Below are 18,746 nucleotides of genomic sequence, written 5' to 3' on the forward strand. Positions count from 1 at the left end.
CGTGAAGATTGACATGAGGTGACAGCATGCAGCTAGTCGCCAGCCAATATATCTCCCAACATAGAGCCTCACGCCACACACAAACACCCTTGACAACCGCGAGCATCGGGTCAATCTTTCTCATCACATTCTCCATGACATATTGCAGCTTCTTTGGTGCATCTTCATCTATCCTCTCCCGCTATGACAGTACTTTAATGCTCTTCGCACAGATGTTCAACATCTAAAATCGCCTATTGTGAGTGGCTTATCTACCTACCCACAAGTGTTTGTCCTAATTCCTAAAGTTGGACGGAGTACATACTTGACAGCATATCGGCGTTTGAAGTGCCGGCTTGGCACGACATTCGATGCTGGCGAGTACCAGACAGAGTTGACACCAGGACGCCTTGCTCGCCAAAATGCAAATCATTGTCGAGTCACCTTCTTTACGTCCGCAACCCTCGACACCATTTATCTTCACTACCAAATCGGCCTTGACAATACCTCCTTGAATTCAGAAACGGTCCACTGCTTAACGCATACCAGTCACCCAAAGTACTATCAACTGTGCATCACATATCTCATTTATCAGTAAACCTGTACTGAGACTTGGGTCATGCAACATGCGGCCGCTCCAACATGATGAAGTCCACCAATCCTGCGAACCAGGACTTACTATCTGTCCTGACCAACCGCAAACTGGCCTACCCAGCATCGATACTAAGGCTATGCCGTTCCTGGATGACCCGGTCTGATGGCCTGAAACTCGTTGTACTCACCATTCAAGGTCACCAACCAAATCTCCACAGCGGTGAAATCAGGACGTTCCATCAGGAGCTCGTATCTCGGACGCCACGGCGGTGAAGAGACGCAGCCTTTTGTCCCAGGTCCTTCTGCAGACCGACTTCTGCAGCATACTTGTTTCGGACTACACCATATGCAGTCGCAGATCGACAGCTGGCCTCCGTTTTCTTTTTCTTTTTTTTCTGTTCTTGTTTCTTTGTACACAGGGCGAACGTTTCTTCTCTATCGACACCCCAGAAACCCACTCATGCCACGGACAATGAGAGCAGAATAAATCCCAAAAGCTGCAGACCATGTGCGGGCACGCTGATCTTTTTTCTGCCCCATAATTATGTTTAAGAGACCATGCTGACGAAGAAGAAATCGTGACACGAGGTCGACGCTGAACATCAAAAGCACATCATACGTGCAGACACCCATAGTCCTAAGCCCCCTTTCTCAGCCCTTGATTGATACTGTGGCTCGTATCACCAAAGGACAGGTGCGGGATCGGTTAAGCAAACATCACAAATGTACGGGGAGGGCCGCCTCCCGACGGCATAGCTATCGATGAACCAGTCCCTTGAAATGCGAAACCCAAATACATTTGGTGACATTCCAGTCAATGCCCGATGCAAACTTCCCCAGAAGGGTGTGCGACTTTTTGCTATGGCGAATGACATTGCTTTTGCCTGTTGATGTGCTGTCAGAGGTGGGGGAGGGAGGGCTCGATGGTGTTCACTCCGAATCTCAGACCGAGCTTGGTACATGCAGTATTTGCTTTTCTTTCCTTCAACGGCAAGTAACATCCTTCAGCAAAGGTTCTGACCGCCTTTATGCGCTCTTGATACCGGCTGCCTTAACTCGCCACCCAGCAAGATCAACGCTGCAACACTGCCAGATTCTGCACCAGCAACCCAATCAGGAAACCCTAATTAGGAACACAGCTGTCTGGCCGACTCATGAGGGAGCCTCATCGTCAACGATTTTCGGGGTCATGGCAGTCCGCAGTCTCACAGGTCTTGTTCGTGGCACGCCTTTCTCTGGTTTCCGTTGAGTATGCTTCGAACAAGTCAATCCTCGGGCTCACAGTTGCTTTGTGGTACCTTGTCTTCGCCAGAGCCTTTCATGCAGACAAATGCCATTTTCCCACGAAGAAGCAGACATGTTCTTCACGGATTCCCATGAACAATGCGTTGTCACCCCGTTGTTCGAACGTTTGAGGTCCTCATGGATTTTCCGTATAAGGGATAGCTCCCCGTCTCTCTTCTATCCGCTTCTTCCCAGTACATCCAACATACCAGACGCGCATCAAACCTCAAAAATTACACACAAACGGTAACGTACAAACCTTGAATAGCACCCTTCACTAACGACCGTCAGATAAACTTCGCAATGCCTCCCCACGAAGCCTACCACGCAAGACTTTCTCCCCGTTCCGCCGAAAGTGATCGTTCGCGCGTTAGTTACCTGGCGCCCTTCGCAGTCGGGACAAGCGTCGCCCTCTTCTTGGCCTTCTTGATCACCATTGCGCTCTGGCGCAGGGATGTTTTCAAGGCCAGGTCGGAAAACAGGGAGATGCTCAAATCGCTCACCTTGACCAAGCAGCAGCTCGCGGAGGCGATCGAACTACACGAAAAGCAGAGCAGGTACATCCGGCAGCTGCACAATATCAGTTCGCGATACGTCGTCGAGCACGGACCGCTCCCGCTAGCCGTGTTGGAGCAGGTTGCGGCGGAGGTCGGGCAAGTGCCGGAGGGCAACCCGTCACCCGAGAACGGGGACGAGTTCGTCGTCAGTGATGACGAGGAATGGGAGAACGAGACACGGGCCCGGGAGTCGCTCGTCTCGGACGATAGCAGGGTCGAGACGGACCCGGCTGCGCCGAGGATCGCGACGATCGGCGTTATGCGCACCGCTGCCTGGCTGCAAGGTCCGGAGCCGGAACGGCTGCATGAGCTTCCGAAAGCACCGTGACAGACACTAGATAGAGCTTCAATAGTGAGCGTGCATTGAACATCAAGAAATGCGCAACGGAAGACTCGAGTATGAGGAACATGCCATAAGTATTCTCAACGGAATGATATTCGACAACAACCAGGACATCCCCGGTCACGTTGCCGAGGGGTGTAACGTCTTGGTCGCCATTATCGAATACCAAACAGCAATAAGAGTCATCCAAGGGATCCATAGGAGACGACCTCGGTCTCCTGGTCATAGAAAAGCGTATTATTTAACTCTGTCGAAAGGCAACGCCATCGCCTCGGCCATGGCTGTAGACGGAGGGGCCTGAGACCATCTGTATGGCAGAGAACTCCGGAATCCGTATTAATGTTCAAGTCTTGCCGCGTCTCTTTACAATCCCAACACCGCGAGAGTCTAAGCAAGCCAGCATTTCGATTACGAAGAGTCAGTCGTTTAACGTGGTAGAATAGTTGCTGTTGCTGCTGCTGTCTCAGCTGGCACAACTGGAGTGATATTAAGAGTACTTGGTTGAAGTTGTTAGAGGAGATATCAGCAGCACACCCTCTAGTTCCTCACTATACCACATCAGCCGCGCTGTTCTGGTCCCCCCCTTTCCCCAGACCCCGACAATCTCTGCGAGTAAAGCTTTCAGCCCGGCCGACGTAGCTCCGAATGTTGATCGAAGCTTGTATGCTACCGTGAATCTATAACGCAGCTGCACCTCGTGGTGTACCATTCATTCCGGCGCAGGTGCCTGGCCTCCTCTCCTCGACAGTGTTCCCTATTGGTCATGTTCTAGACAGTCAAACACCAGGATCCCACCATCTATGACACTTTAATAGACCTATATAAGTATACCCTAGGCGTTTTGGCTTTCTAATTTCCTTGCTTCCTCCCATCGTCGTACCGAGTCGTTCACTCTGCCGCGGTCTTGTGTACCTTTACGTTTCTGACAGCACCTTGGTACGGCGAGAAGCTTCTTCCCCGTGTAATCCTTAGCATCTACTGGGAACAGTAAATACTTATTTGCATACGCACTGTTGTTGTCCTCTGTCTCAATAATATTTGTTGATCTGTAGCACCTCTGGGTCGGCATTGTCAGCAGGAACCAGGTGGTCGAAAGTAACGCTATAATAGTTAATACCCCTATAAATAATAACTAATAATTTATTATTAGTATATCCCCTATTAGTACAAAGACTAACCTGTCTTGTTACCTTTTATGTCGAACCTAACCCAAGTACTCATCCCAGATCACCAAATCACCAGAGGCATTAGCACGATCCTCAGCCTCCTTCCCATAGAGATGCTTATATGTTAGTGCTACAAGCATAGGGCCGGCTGGTTAAAAGTACTCTGTTGTATTGCACAGGGGGATTTTCCATTGTATCGCCGGGAAAAGCTTTTCTATGGACACCAGTGGACCGTCAATTTGGATTCGAAGCGACCGTTCCGTCCGTGTGAGGGTTATACAGAGAGCCGCAAGACGAGGAACCGAGAGGATCAAGTGAATGCGGGAAACACCGCCTATAAATCGAAAATAGTGCATCCCGTTTCCCCACCTGGCACACTTAGCGGACCGACACTCTCTGCCGCAGGTAGTACTTTCGCCCAACAACCCATAGCGGCGTAGAGCCTGATTGAACAGGTCCTGCTGCATACACATCGCGGTTGTGGTCCATCTTGCCTCGAGCTCCTTGTGGCTCGAGTCATTGGAAAGGCTCGCCGAGTTTTCTTTCAAGCACACAGGCCGAGCATCTTATTGATTGCCACATGAAGAAAGAGACCCCAAGCGGTCGCTTTCAGGAACCAAGGAAAACGAGTCGAACCCGAAAAAGGCCAATCGGCATGCTTGTTCCATTACAATAGATGGAAAGACGCACAATGGGGAACCACTGCCTCGACGGCATTTTTGGTACAAGGCCCTTCTTTAAGGCGCGACTGATGACTCGGTCTTTGCAAGCCCTTGATTCCTCTTACGAAACAAAGCGGTCTCCTGTCCAGCCACATCCCGTGGACAAAGTCACCGGAAAGATGGGACAACATCGAGGGTTCTACTCTAGCCGAAGGATCTATATATCCCGTGCCACACGTCTTTCCAGATGCCACTCCTGATCTCAAGCTGGACTCTATCTTTCCCGACGACCTCCCTTTCTCCCCTTGGTGAGTTCTAGACATTCTCATGTGTGCTAACGACTGGTGTTGCAAGGTGCGAGACTCATAACCGCCAGAAGCCGGAGCTCCCAACTGTCCGCAGGTGCCTGGGCGTTCCTCATCCCTCCAAAGGTAAGCCCCGCCGCCCGCTAATACGCTGACGAGATTCAGGATCTCAGACGTAAAGATGTCCTCAAAATACCAAGCTGGAACCCGTCGTAAGTCTCCTCTTTCCTCTCCCTCAACTGACCGATCGCAGCAACTCCAAGGGCCCTCCCTATACCTCATTGACCTAATCTCCGGAACCAAGGTAAGTGCCATTCCTTTTCTGCTAACTCAGTTTGGATAGGCAATCCGGCCCGTCCAAAACACGCCAAAGCAGTTGTCACCCAGGCCTTTGACAGGGTTTCCGATCATGTTGCGAGACGCTGACGATGGGTTTCCCTGAATCAGCGTAACGCATTCTGCTTGCATTGCTGTGAGTGATCTCTTGTATTCATTCCTACTGACATGGACAGAAAACCGAATCATTGCAGCGCCATGCGACGGAGCCCTTCACTTTGATCTGTAAGTCCCCCTTGTTCGACTCAAATGACTGATTCCAGGAACATCTCTCCGGTGAAGTTACGGGCTACCTATGGAAGCAGCTTCCTCTCCCTGTTTGGGTGGCTGGCAACAGGCGCACGAACCTCGCGCTCACAAAACCAGCGCGACTAAGTTCTCTTTGTAAGTTTCCCACTCGTACGACCTTATTCCCCTTTTTTCCCCTTCCTTTTTTTTCCCTTTCCTTTTTGCTCTTTCTAATCATGTAGCCCTCTCTGCCTTTAAGCAGCCCGCAAAGGAGACACACACGGCGCGTCCGAGGTACGTGCTCTCCCCCACGATCCTTACTGAGCATCGAAGCTAGGACTCGGACAAGGCCCATCGACCTGGCCGCTGTGCGCCAGCCACCTCGGGACCATCTCAGCCGAAGCTCTTCAAGCCAGGCAAGTACTCCCCACGGGTTTGACTTTAGTAGGCTGACGCGATAGGAACTCGAACGGCTCTGTTTGAACTCCAGCGAACCGTCAATTCGATCAGAGGACCGCCCCCTACACCTCGCCACCGCGTCACGGTGGAGGCCGCGGCCGATGGAGTACCGTCCGCCACAAATATCCGGACCGAAGTGAAGACGGCACACTATCAAGAGTTGGGTTTGCGCATGCACTTGATATCGATAGAGATCAGCACGGCGGATCGAGCCAAGAAGGACAGGGTGGGGGTGATTGATGAAGACAGCATGGCAGGGGAGACAAAGTCGAGACAGACAAGCCGGACGATGAACGCAAGAGAGAAGAACCCACAAATCACAAAAAATAATCATCTTCAGCTGCAGTGAGCTTCTTTTTTGATAGTGGACCGAATTTTCAACCCATAATAGCCCTAATTGATGAACGAACGCCCTGATTATAAGAAAAGTGCGCCGGAAACATTTCCGCTCTCGGCCGTCGCAGCCATTACTCGTTTCGTAACACATGTCTAGAAGAACTTGCTCTTGAGGCCGCCAAGAACGACGTTCCTTTTCTGTTTGTTGAGGTACTTGCCCACATCGTCTGCCCACCCCTGGCTCTGGTTCTGCAGGTGATCCATATTGTCACTCATGATGTTGAGTTTCTCGGTGCGCTCGTTGAGTTGTCTAGTCAAATAGTCGCCCCAACCCTCGTTGCTGCCCCCAGCAGCACCGGCGCTGCCGGCACCGGCTTGTCCACCAGCCCGTGCAGCTCTCGCCTCTGCCGCCGCTGCTGCGATCATCCGCTTGCTGGGAGGACGGTTGGGGTCGATGAGCAAGTCGAGGTCGGTTGGGGAGACGTGCTGCGTTCCCGAAAGCCACTGCATGTTCGAGATAGTAGGGCGTGGCGGCGTCACAATCTCTGGGTTGATGAGAACATCCGCGCTCACCGGAAGGTCATTACCAGTCCCCCATACGGAGAGGATGGCAATCTCACTGGGCCCGGTCCAGCCGAAGATATCACCAGTCTGCGTCACCACTGATGAGATACTACGGCTGCTATCGAGCATGGGAAGTGATGCTTTTCCAATCTCTTTGAGGCCAGGGATAGAGAACGCACGGGTCGTGCGGTCGCCAAACACACCGACGATGGCGACACCGTGAAGCTCAAACTCCGTGACACTTGCCGAGTCGCACAGCATATCGTCGAATGTCTTGGATGCGCCCTTGGAGCTCGCAGGCTTGAAAATTCGGATCTCGGTTTGTGTCACTGGGTTATGTCAATCTCAACACTACAAACAGCAGTCCCATACGAGTGCAAGAAACTTACCAGCAACCAAAACGCCATTGACCTGTTGGCCATTTCTGAGCGCTGCCACAATGGGTCCCGTGGCGTATGCAGGCTTGCCAGTGTCAGCTTGAATGGGGCAAAGGGCCACGACCTTGCCGTCGAACTGCTGGGCACCGGCAAGCTTGACGGTGTAGCTGTTTCCAGAGGGCAGAATCTTGAAGGTGGCTACTCGTCCCAGGTTGGTGCCCACGAAACAGCAGATGCTGGAGTAGTTATCGCCCTCGAGTGTCATGACACTGAATTCAATAGCTACTGGCCACTCTTTTCCTTGGCTAGTGTTATGCGATCCCTTGAGGAAAGATGATCTCTTTTCTTGTTTGGCGAATTCCGCCATGGAGGCCTGGAAGATGACCGAAGGACCTCGCAAGTCGATGACGCTGAAAAAGCCGCCTTCCGAGCCAACGGCCACAAATCCAACATCCGAGACGCAAATGGCCGAGATGGAACCCTGCATCATCTCATACAGCTGCCACGGCTGCAGGCCTTCCTTAAGACCGGGCTCTGCCCTCGAACTAATGTCCGTCAGAGACCCTGGGTTCGACGGAAGGTCTTCGTGGTGATCTTTGCCGAAAAATCTGTTGCCGGCCCATCTGTAGAGGACCACCTCACCAGTGCGAGTCCCCACTGCGAACTCGCCCGTGTTTGGCGCCAGGTTCATCGCCATGATATCAATATCCTCGTAGCGGTCAAGCGATCGTGCAACGTCGACCTGCAACATGGTCGGGTTCTCGATTTCATCGGCATGGCCGGCATCCCATAACCGCACCGTACTGTCGCCATGGGCTATCTGGAAGATGGTGCGACCCTCGTACCTACGCTTTGGCTTCGCCGCCTCGGCGCCACCCTTCAGAAGTGGTTCACCCTGGTTTCTGGTTTCCACCATGCCGAGCCAACGTCCACGGTCTAGGGTTTGCACAGCGAACCTGTTGACATACGGGTGAACAAAGGAGACGGACGGATGCAGTTGATTCGTCGGGCTGATGGGGTATCCCGAGGGAAAGCTCATGGTCAGAAGCTCGCCGGAAGAGAGGAGTGTCATTACAGCAATGGGGTCCTGTGCGCCCGCGAAGTAGGGCGAGGAGCGAGGAATAAGCAAAAAGTCGACGACCTGAGCACCCGGCGGTGTCGGCAAGGTGATCTGGCGTTTTCCGTGTAAGTGATCTTGGAGGACTTGCCATGATGAAGTGGCATAGATGGGCGTTTGTCCAAGCTCGATAAAGGTAAGCCCCTTTTGAGGAGCATCAGGACTCAGGCCGCCCGCGATCAGCAACCCAGTGTCGTCCGGGTTATCTTTACAGCACCAAGCGATGCGTGCGTATGGCTCCGTGTAGCCGACATGGTCTGCGTGCGGTGATGGCTGGTCGACCTTCATCTCATTTATAGTTCTGGCCATGATTATGCGACCATCCTTGGGGTCCCAGAACACCATGCTCCCGTCGTCGTGGGCCGTCATGATAAAGGTGCCCGTGGGGTGCCACAGGGCGTGCGAAAGCCTCGGTCGGCGAACAGCGTCCGCGGACTCTCCTCCTCCGCCAGGTGCGCCGGGTTGCAGGACATACTCAAAGAACTTGATTGGTTTGTTCTGCTTGAATGAGTAGATGACGGCGCCCGTCGTGTACGCGATGAGCATCTGGCCAATGTCTCTAGGGTGCAGCGCGATGCTCACCAGCCCAACCACACGAGCGTTGGGATCCTTCTCTTTCCAAAAATTTGGTAACCGGAATGACCTCGTGATATTCTCCCTGTCCAGATCATAGGCCAAGACCTCTCCGGTGGCTAGGCCAAGGAAGGCCCAGTCAAGCATGGGGTCCGTGAGGAGGCAGGCGACGTGACCAGGGCAGACGAGGCCGGCGATGCGTTTTGCAGTATCGAGGTCCCATACTCCCAGCTCGTTCTTGGCGTCAAGGGAGACCAGTCGGTTGGCGGCGAAGTGGAGCGAACGAAAAGATGTGCGTCTTGGCGGCTCGATGACCTTGTGGACTCTGCTCTGGCCGAAAACGAAGATCTTGCCAGGGCCAAATTTAGATTCGTTGGTAGCGATTGCGAGAAGCGACTGGATCGGATCGTAGGCTAAGCAGCTGCAGCGTTTCCCGTCAGTACGAGTCTTCGAAGTGCGCTGCACATCGCCGAATGCCCGGTAGTAGACGCGCGTCCACGTGGGGTAGCTCGAGCACTGACCTGACCTGCGAGTTGATGCCGTATGTGGACTGGTAATCGGGCGCAAAGAGGTCGGGAACAATGGACGCAGACAGGTCCTTTTGCAGGCCTGTCTGCTTTTGTCGAAGAAAGGCGGCCATGGCTTTTGAGAGGGAGAGAGAGCGGTGCAAGTTGGATCTGGAGGTGTTGTTGGAGGAAGACTGGGAGGGCTTGGGGCGGTCCCGCAACTTACTTTTAGGGCGGTCCAAGGTCCGCTTGGCGGGGTGACACTGGCTCAGTGGGTAATTATCCAAGACCCTGCAGCACACCAACGTCATGGAGGCTACCGCCGGGCCCGTGTGCCGCCGCCCCAAAGTTAAGGTCGGTCGCACGTGGTCCAAGCTCCTTCATGCACGTGAACGACCGACGCATTATGTAATACGCGCAGAAGAGCTGCACTTTTTGGAAAGCGAAGCATCGTCTAATTCCTCTACGATAACGAGATGTCTCCGAGGTCCGTAACGTCTAAAATGACGACGTGAACAGCATGAGAGAGAGAGGTAATAAACCAAGAGTATGTGGAGTCCTTTGACAGCATTGACATTGATTAGTGCAGTGCGCATGCGTCCTCCTGAACCGAACACTCACTCATCATGGCAAACTTAATCCGATAGTGTCCAAAGTAACAGATGCTATATATTAAGTATGTAAAACACCTATTATAAAAAAATTTTCCTCCATCTTGCTCAGCTGATTCCTTATTTCTGCGCTACGGGTATCGATCGCTCTCCAAACCAGACTGGCTACGCAAGCTCATTTCCCTACTCCAAAGTCATCAGATTCAGGCAGATCCGGCGGTGCCCTCCTCAACTCGCTTCTCCTCGTTATGGCCATGGACAGGCACGAGACTGGTGGCACTGCGAATGTTTGTCAGCAAAAGCATTATTAACTACGGGAATGGGAAATACTCACAGGTCGTCCTCGCCAGAAAGCTCCTCCAGCGTCTTCCTCGCCGTCTCGGGAATCAGCAAGGTTGTAAAGAAACCGCAAAGCATGAAAAAGGCAAAGATCTGCATAATGTGGTTGAGCCACGGCGTGCTCCATCTGGGGTCAGTCTTGGCCCGGCTGCTGTCGGCTCCGATGGTCCTGAGCGGCCCGAACACAACCTGCGCGATGATGGCACCAATCTTGCCCGAGGCAGCGGAAACTCCGTGGGAAGTGGACCTGTACCTAGTCGGGAAGCACTCGCCAGGGACGATGAACGTCGTCGAGTTGGGCCCGGCGTTGAAGAAGAACTGTGAGAGGGTGTACAGGGCCATCAGAGCAGATCCGGACAGGTTCCAGTAGTCGAAGCCGATGACGCAGAAGAGGAGGGTGAGGGCGAAGAAGCCGAAGAGCTGGATGGGCTTGCGGCCGATTGTGTCAACAAGTGCGGCGGAAACCCAGTATCCTGGGACAGCACCAGCGAGGACGAGGATCAGGTTGCCAACAGCCGTCTTGTAGAAGATGTGGTACACATCCTTACCGCCGGACCATCCAATGGCATTAAGAATGATGGCGTTGTTCAGACCGAGACCATAGAAGGCAACGTCGAGGAAGAACCAAGAACCAGCGGTACCGATGAGGACCTTGGCGTTCTTCCAGACGCTGTAGTGGCGGAAGAAGTCCCTCCAAGAAGCCTTGGGTACTTCCAGCTGCGTCTGGGCCTCTTGACGGGCGATGACGCGAGCAGCCTCATCAACCTGGGCCTCACCCCACTTGCCCTTCTTATAGAAGTCGACGTCGCCCTCGGCCTTCTGCACATCGTTTTCGATGTCGAAGGTGTATCGAGGGGTCTCCGGAATGGTGAGGCGGAAGTACAAGGCGATGCATCCGGGGACGGCGCCGAAGCCGATCATGGTCCTCCACATCTTGTCAACGGCCATCAGGCAAGGCTCGGTGGTAGAGCATGCAGCAGGCTTGGCGGCAGTCTCGAGGGATCCCTTGAAGCCGGTGGTGACGATGAGGAGCATAATGCCACCAGCGAGCTGTCCAAACCCTTGGTTGGCAAACACGGCGTTCATCATGAAGCCTCTCCACTTGGTCGTGGCGAACTCGGAAGTAATGATTGCAGAAAGCGGGTAATCGCCGCCAATGCCGATACCCTAATGCTCCTGTTAGCGCTGAGAAGGTCACCACTGTCGATCCAACACTCACCATGATGATACGCCAGAAGACAATGAGGCCGACGATGGAAACCGAAGGAGAGGAAGACGAGAGGGCCTGGGCGAGGGTGGCGATGATGATGATGATGAGCTCTACACCGTACTATCGTCGGCGTTCGTCAGTTGTATGTATCGAGGGTTTGTTCGTCATCGGGCGGCCTACCATCTTCTTGCGACCGACAATGTCTGCAAGAATACCGAATCCAACTTGGCCAACAACAGTGCCGGCGGAGGTGGCAACCTTGATCGCGGTGTCGTGTTCCGCAGGCAGGGTTCCACCAAAGTACACAATACCCAGCATGGAAGTGACGAGGCCGATGGTAAAGATATCGTACTGGGGTGTGATAAAGTCAGTTTTGGCCATAGAGGTAGGGTTCCAGAACAACAACAACATACAGAGTCGGTGAAGAAGCCGATACCAGCAACGACGATGGCGCGAACGTGGTACCAGCCGAAAGGCGCCTTGTCGATCTCGGCTAGAGCCAGGCGACGACGCTCGTTGGCATCGGCAACATGGGCGAAGTCGTTGTTGAAGTTGTGGAAAGCGGCGTTTCCGCCGGACGTCTTGTTGAGCTTCACCTCAGCAGAGGTGAGCGCGCTCGGGGTGTTGGCGTTCGAGCCTGCGGCTTCGGACGGCTGCATGACGCTGGCCATGATGTCTACTCTGAGCCCGGGAAGAAAAGAACGACGAAAGCTCGAAGCCGAGAGATTGGGAGCAGAACCGGTGGCCTTGGGGTCCTGTTCGGTAGCTTGGGGAGCGCGACGACAACCAAGGCCAATGCGTAGGGGATCGGGAGGGGTCCGGCTTATATGCCAAACAGCAGCGACAGGCAGGAGATTAACCTAGTGGACGCCATCTAAGTCAAGCATGGGAACGGTGGGGGGGTACTGGCAGGGGAGTGGAAGAGATGAGACGACTGGGGACACGAAGGGAACATGGCTCGAGACCGGTAGGGATCCAACTCGAAGACTACGCACTGGCGTGATGGACGGACGGGACACGACGGGGGGGTGTCATTGTACCCAGGCGAGGCGAATGACATTCGGCCAGGTTGCGCCAAGGTAGCAAGCAGTATGTGTTTTTTTATTTGTTTTTATTTTTAGCGGTAGCTAACCCCGTTACGGAACCGAGAGCTTGACTTTGGATCAAAAGGGCCACAAGAAGAGATGTGCGAGTGAGCAAGCAAGCAAGCGACTCACTGTCGGAAAGACACCGTCGGCGAAGGAGGAGACGTCTCCCGATAGATGATATGCAACAGGGGTGTATCCTAGGCGAAGCCGGCCGGGTGTGGCTGGGTGGAGCGGTGCTCGGCGACGAATTCGGAATGGCGCGCAATTTCACTTTCTTCTCAGACTCTATTTCTCGTCTCTACTTGGACTGAAGATCAGTTATCGCCTCCCGACTGGCTGCCCTTCGTTTTCGCTTTTTTGCTCTTACACCGGCATCTGCAGGCTCAAACGAGACTTACGGCCTCATCAGACTTTTTACCACCTGAAGATGCTGGTACGCCTCCTACGGCGGTACGGGCTGACGCGACACGAGCTGGGTCGTGGTTCAAGACGAAGGAAGAGTAGCAGCGGCCCGCTCGTGTCAAAGTTAATTGGGAACCAATTGGATTACTCACTGTGAAAACATGGACGCGGAGAAGGATGGATGATGGTATCTACTACTACATAGTAGTAGGAATAGTAGTACTAATCAAGTCAAAAGTCCGAGGCCCACGACCCGTGCAGTGTTTGCTTCCCATGTCTGGGACAGTCTGGTAAGACGTTAAGTGGGGGAGGGGGGGGGGTTATCGAGTCGATAGCTACCCAACAAGAATCCGATCAAGCTTTGCGGACGCATCGAGCAGGATTCTTGGCTGCAGCAACGTTGAACTGGCAGGTTGACACTCGGATAACCGTTCAATATACCACAATGATACCAACAAGCTTCGTGGACCACACTAAGCACCCGTCTCCAAGCCACACGCATGACCCCAATCCCTTGAGACATGGTTCGAGGGCCGGGGACTGTTGGCTCACAGAGCGGCCACTCTCTGCTGGCATATCGTTGCAGCACGTTGGCTCGAGGAGCAACGGATGTGATTGATGGACAGCTGGTGTTCTAGCCGCTTTCAGCTACCGAACGCCCGGGACCAGACCGATCCATCCCAGCAATGATGAATGGTACCGCGAGTGCCCCCGGCCGACATGTCCTCTCAGGCAAAAGGTACTTGTTCTCTATATTGAACGAGTGTCAGCCTAGGGGGCTGCCGATCCACCCGTCGACTCAGCCCGAGGAGAAGTCGTCAACATTCTCCCCATCAGAGCCCGCCAATCAGAACACGGCATTGGAGCACGTTGCGACTGCGCACTTTGGTCCAGCAACTTCCTTTTTCTCATGGGCCAAAAAACTTGGGGGGGGAAACTCCAGCTCCAAGTAGCCTTGGCCGGCGGCGCTGCTCCGCGCAAGACGATGATATGTCGTTGATGACTTGTCGCAGTGCGGCTCTCGGGGGCCATCAAGCCTCTTGGGCATCCCGCCGCTTGGCACTTGGCAGAGACTGCGATTCTCCGTCAGACCGAGCCGCGATGCCACAGCCAAGAAGGGAGCCAAGACCGGGGCAACGCCCGTCTGGCATGTCGAGATTTGTTTGCATAGAGCAGCTGTCGCGTGCTCGATGCCTTCTTAAGGACGGCCCCCCTCCGCGGTTAATTCGGAGACGCCGCCCACGTGCTCGTGTCTGCGTTTCCTGTTGGCAGGTCCAAAGACCATTCTATCATATCATCATCAAGGGTAGAAGGATGGCGGCGATGGCGCGCTGCCTCGCGCGCACTGCGCGTTGGTTCGTGGGTGCCCGTTCCGGCTATTTGGTACTTTGATACCCATTGAAAGAGGACGTGTTCGTCGGTGACCAACCGTCTGATCTGTCATTGACCCCATCATCCGGTCACGTTTTACACTCATCGAGCGTGTCCGGATCACCACTCGCGCATCTGTGTCATCGCTGTTTCTCGAGCCCGAACATGCAGGTCGATCTGGCCTTCTCTGTCACACCGTGTCGCCTGTACGAAGTGTCATGGCTCTCCTCCTCCCTTCTTCCACTGTCTCCCTCGCTACCGCAAAGCTGGATTAAGGAGCTTCTCGAACCCTTCGCAGGGACGGGCAGCTGCCTCTGGGGTGTGATCCGGAATGGAGTCTCCCCATCGGAGCCAATGGATCCCCAGATTTCGCACACGTGGGCGAAACCACTCGCTGCCCTTCGTCGGAACGGCCTCCTGCAGGCGGCGAAGCTCGACAGCAATTCCGGGCCGATGCTTGCCGCTTCAGGAGTCTTCTCCGGCCGCTAGCTTAGGTAGTACTTTGTTCTGCATGGGGAACTGCAACTTGAGCTTATGTTCCCTGCTAGCGGCCCCCCCCCCCCCTCGATCGACGTAGACGCACACCAGCTTAACACTCGTCGAACGAACGTAACTTGCTATGCCGAGTCACGACGCAGCAGCAATAAAAACATGGTTTCACATGCCACGATGCGTTCCTTCGGGGTGGTAGCTTTTCTTCCAATGCGCCACGTGTATGCGGCTTCCCGTCCGGAAACCCGCGCGATGATCGGAAAAGTCCGCCTCGAGCGCGACCGCAACATATTCCGCGCCATAACGCCGTGGCGGCGTCTAACATCATGACGCGCAAAGACTTGGCGACGCTGCATGTCCAACGAATGAGGGGGTGGGTATGTGAGTAAGCAAGCAAGCACGACATTTGCCAATGCCTTCGAGGTTTGAAGTTGGCGCTGATCCCAACCATCGCCAGTTCACAAGGTCGCACGACCAAAAAGCACAGCGACCGAGCCGCCTCCCAGGATACCTCTCCTCAGCACAAGGAGCTTGGCATTTTTGGTGAGCCAACGATCGATACCGCCGTTTTTACCACACGCTTCCGTCTCCCGCCCGAGACCGTGCTCGGCAGAAGGCTAGGTTCCCAGAGGTTGTCGAACTTTGCCATCTTGCCCATCTTCAAGGTCTCGGATATGCTTGGGTCGACACGCGCTGCTTTGAAACAAAACGAAACAACAATCACAATCTAGCAGCGCAGACTTGAACGAGGACACCGAAACCCATGCCCTGTTCGCACGAATCATTCACGGGTCTGTCTCTGCTGTGTTTGCCTATATGATGTGCCGCCGATTGAAGGGCCGAAATCACACCTTCCCGGCCGAAGTGGCCTTCCCTTCATAGCCGGTTCAACTACAGCCGACGCCGTCGGTTTGCGAGCGGATTGACCCTGGAAGAGCCTGTGGCGCTGCTGGTGTTTCTGATTCCAAGGAGGTTACACATTCGGGCAAAAGTCTGAATCGCCCGAACCCTTCCCTCCATCACTCGAGAACGTCTGAGTCAAGCTGTTGGGACTGACTCCCTCCCAAATCTGCGACGGACTCCGGCCGAGACGGAAAAAAAATAATGATTATCAAAAAATCGAACCGAGGAGCATTGAGGACCGCGCCCACTCGCTTCCCGACACTCCCCGTATCCCACATGCCTTCCCTTACACCGAAAAGCCCACATGTCATTTAATGCCCGGTGCCATATGGGGACTGCGCTGGGGCCGGACGGCATATTGCAGTTCGCCTGGAGGAAGTCTGGTCAGCGATGGGGAGATCATGTTGGAAAGGGGGGGGGGAAATAGAAGAAAATCCCGTCTCGTTTTCGGTGTTTTCGCAAGATCACCAAATCAGGCACGCCCAGAGACTCGCCGTGCATGTGCTTTCTCAAGGACGCCACTTCGGAGGGGATCCTAGAGGCTTCAAATGCCGAAAGCACGAATCAGTTCGCGCCGACTTGAACCGGCCGAACATTTCTCGAACTTTCAGCAAAGTCGAACTTGAGCCAGAAAGCTTGAGACAGGTTGGGATTCAACCTGTATCGTCATCCCGCTGGGCGCGGGCCCCGAAGATCGCATACCGCGCTGCTATTTCTGGAAACCTGAAAGGCAGGGATTTGGAAATATCGTTGTCATGTACCTCCCCCCTTTCTCACCTAATCAAGATATGCATCTCATTCACCAGGATTCATAAGACAAACAGTAGAATTTGACAAACTTTTCTGTATCAGTACGGCTCCTGCCCCCCCCCAAAAAATACACGCATTCGTACTGGCCACCCTAGAATCCTTCAAGCTCCCCCAAGAAGTCCAGCGGCCGTCGATTCATAAGCTGTCCATGTTTCATCATCAGACATCGATAATGTCCAGAAAAGACAAGGCGACGCAGTAAAAGCGCACCACCGGTCAGCCAAATTATTGTTTGGTTGACACAACGGTAACAAGAAGAAAGAGAGCAGGTGTAGCTTTCCCAAGTCTTATCATTTCCCCTTTGGCCTATAGATAGAGCCCGAACCTATCCCGAACGTTGCTCGACCACCTGGACCGAAGTGGGTAACCGTTCCATAGACCGGCCGAGTCAAAAGGCTCAAGATAGATCCGACGTTGCCTGGTTGTGAAGCACGCCCGCGTCAATAGACGTGTGATTAAAAAATGAAAAAGAAGAAGAAAAAAATTCCGCCGTCGTCCTCCTCGTCCCATACCCCTGCCTCACGAATCATCGTGTACGTTGAGGTTTCAGGGGTAAAAGATTCCCAAGGCTTAGCGGCAGAGCGTCAAACACCGAAAGAACCGCGTTGGGGACCGAACATTGGAAGCTGTACATTTCAGTACGTCACGTCATATTCCTCCCGGACATCGAAGTCCATCCCCGCGTGCTTGGTCCGAAGATGGCGAACAAAGTTATCGCGGCGGTTATACACGTGTCCGGTCTTTGCCTTCCGACACCCAGGAACACGGCAGCGGTACCCCGAGCTGTCGCCATCGAGCGTCCCGTGCGTCTTCTTGTGCCGCCTAAGGTCCTTCATGGTTGCGAAGGCCTTGTCGCAGCCCCCCTCGTCGCATATGTACTCCTTGATATGGTACCTTTCGTGCTTGCTGAATTGGTTCAGAGTCAGTCGACGGTTCTCACCAGATACTGAAAGACGTGGTAGTCGAGGCAATGTTTCAGCCTCGCCAAGAGAAGAAGGACTCGAGACAGAAGGAAAGTGAAGTGAGATTTACGTCAAATCACTCGGTCTGCGGAAGACCTTGGCGCAGTTCTGCCAGCGGCATTCGAAACGTATGCGCGATATGTCGAGACCGACGGCGGCGGCGGGAGTCGCAATTCCGTTGCTGAAACCGCTGTCGCTGGCCTTATCGCTTTCATTTTCGTTCCCGGGGTTTAAGGGGCTTAGAGTCGGACTCATGATTTCCGAAGAATAAGAGGGGGTGTCGAGTGGACACGCCATGACACCAAGTGCCATAGGTGATCTCCATGGCGGCAAGCCGATAGGAGGTGGGTCGTCGACGGAGTCGAGTTTGAGAGAGGTAGTCGTGTTGTCGGAGTAGTACTCGCAGTAGCAAATGGCGTTTCCAAGTAACACACAATAACAAGAATCAACAAGGTTGGGTTGTCTGCTGGTGTCTAGGTAAAACGCCACCTTGGAAAAATGAAGGGGTTCCTGGGAATGACTGGGAGCCTGATCCGGTGATCAGGAGAGGCCCGTTTGAATGGGCGCAACGTATGGGTGTGGAAAGCGGGTGAGGATTCCAAGAGGCAACAGCGAGCCCTGACGGAAAGGGTGCTTTGACCGAGTCAAAGAGTAGGCGGGGAAATTCCCCGCATGCGGCTCTCAGAATGGACGATGATTCTCCGGTGAGTTTACCAGAAAGGTAATGGTGTTTGGTAACGGGCGGTTGAGATTGAGGTGCGGTGATGCTATCGGGCCATTCCGAGACGGATGTGAAGCTGAGAGAATATTCTTGGGAGCGGATTGCCCAGAGAGTTGGTTACGGCAAGGTGGTGGGGACCGAATCAGACAATTCGACAAGCGGCAGTGAGTCGAAATACAAAGGGTCAGAGTATTTGATTGAGGTTGATTTTCGGGATATTGGAATGAGACAAGCTTCTCGGATGAGGCTGATGGTCGGCGCGGTGTGGCTGGATTTGATTGTCAGGGCTTCTCGGGAGTGCTCAGGGATTGAACAGGGAAGCAAGCGGAGAGTCGAGACCCTTTTTAATTTTTAATTTTGGGTTTTTTTTTTCCCCTGCTCACGGACAACGAAGCCGGGCCGCTGCGTTACTTAAGTAAAGTTGAGCGCAGATTTGAAGTCCTGGATCTGG

At 53.8% G+C, this 18,746-nt stretch overlaps 6 protein-coding genes across 6 annotated transcripts; 1 reads left to right on the plus strand and 5 right to left on the minus strand.

The window, feature by feature from the left end:
• Window positions 1-2,160: 2,160 nt before the first annotated feature.
• LY79DRAFT_671254 (uncharacterized protein) lies at window positions 2,161-2,742 on the plus strand (the record flags this gene model as incomplete). The annotated part of the gene is made up of 1 exon (XM_060563889.1): window positions 2,161-2,742. One exon carries the CDS (start codon window positions 2,161-2,163, stop codon window positions 2,740-2,742), a length of 582 nt encoding a protein of 193 aa, XP_060412197.1.
• An 832-nt stretch (window positions 2,743-3,574) lies between these two features.
• LY79DRAFT_559350 (uncharacterized protein) lies at window positions 3,575-3,877 on the minus strand. Its single transcript, XM_060558253.1, has one exon. The coding sequence runs from the start codon at window positions 3,824-3,826 to the stop codon at window positions 3,590-3,592; it is 237 nt and encodes a 78-aa protein (XP_060412198.1). The 5' UTR covers window positions 3,827-3,877; the 3' UTR covers window positions 3,575-3,589.
• A 616-nt stretch (window positions 3,878-4,493) lies between these two features.
• Window positions 4,494-5,645, minus strand: LY79DRAFT_276004 (uncharacterized protein). The gene has a single exon (XM_060552072.1). The coding sequence runs from the start codon at window positions 5,203-5,205 to the stop codon at window positions 4,591-4,593; it is 615 nt and encodes a 204-aa protein (XP_060412199.1). The 5' UTR covers window positions 5,206-5,645; the 3' UTR covers window positions 4,494-4,590.
• A 757-nt stretch (window positions 5,646-6,402) lies between these two features.
• LY79DRAFT_519305 (lethal giant larvae like, C-terminal-domain-containing protein) lies at window positions 6,403-9,520 on the minus strand (the record flags this gene model as incomplete). The annotated part of the gene is made up of 3 exons (XM_060555122.1): window positions 6,403-7,142; window positions 7,203-9,301; window positions 9,402-9,520. The coding sequence occupies 3 exons, from the start codon at window positions 9,518-9,520 to the stop codon at window positions 6,403-6,405; spliced, it is 2,958 nt and encodes a 985-aa protein (XP_060412200.1).
• A 680-nt stretch (window positions 9,521-10,200) lies between these two features.
• Window positions 10,201-12,217, minus strand: LY79DRAFT_671256 (H+ symporter; the record flags this gene model as incomplete). The annotated part of the gene is made up of 5 exons (XM_060563890.1): window positions 10,201-10,276; window positions 10,332-11,503; window positions 11,556-11,666; window positions 11,727-11,897; window positions 11,960-12,217. The coding sequence occupies 5 exons, from the start codon at window positions 12,215-12,217 to the stop codon at window positions 10,201-10,203; spliced, it is 1,788 nt and encodes a 595-aa protein (XP_060412201.1).
• Window positions 12,218-17,247: 5,030 nt separating this feature from the next.
• On the minus strand, window positions 17,248-17,886 carry LY79DRAFT_591687 (uncharacterized protein; the record flags this gene model as incomplete). Its single annotated transcript, XM_060561313.1, has 2 exons — window positions 17,248-17,518; window positions 17,645-17,886. 2 exons carry the CDS (start codon window positions 17,884-17,886, stop codon window positions 17,248-17,250), a joined length of 513 nt encoding a protein of 170 aa, XP_060412202.1.
• Window positions 17,887-18,746: the final 860 nt, after the last annotated feature.

The sequence above is a fragment of the Colletotrichum navitas genome (assembly GCF_030913465.1).
Source record: "Colletotrichum navitas strain CBS 125086 chromosome Unknown LY79scaffold_47, whole genome shotgun sequence".
Lineage (NCBI taxonomy): Eukaryota > Fungi > Ascomycota > Sordariomycetes > Glomerellales > Glomerellaceae > Colletotrichum > Colletotrichum navitas.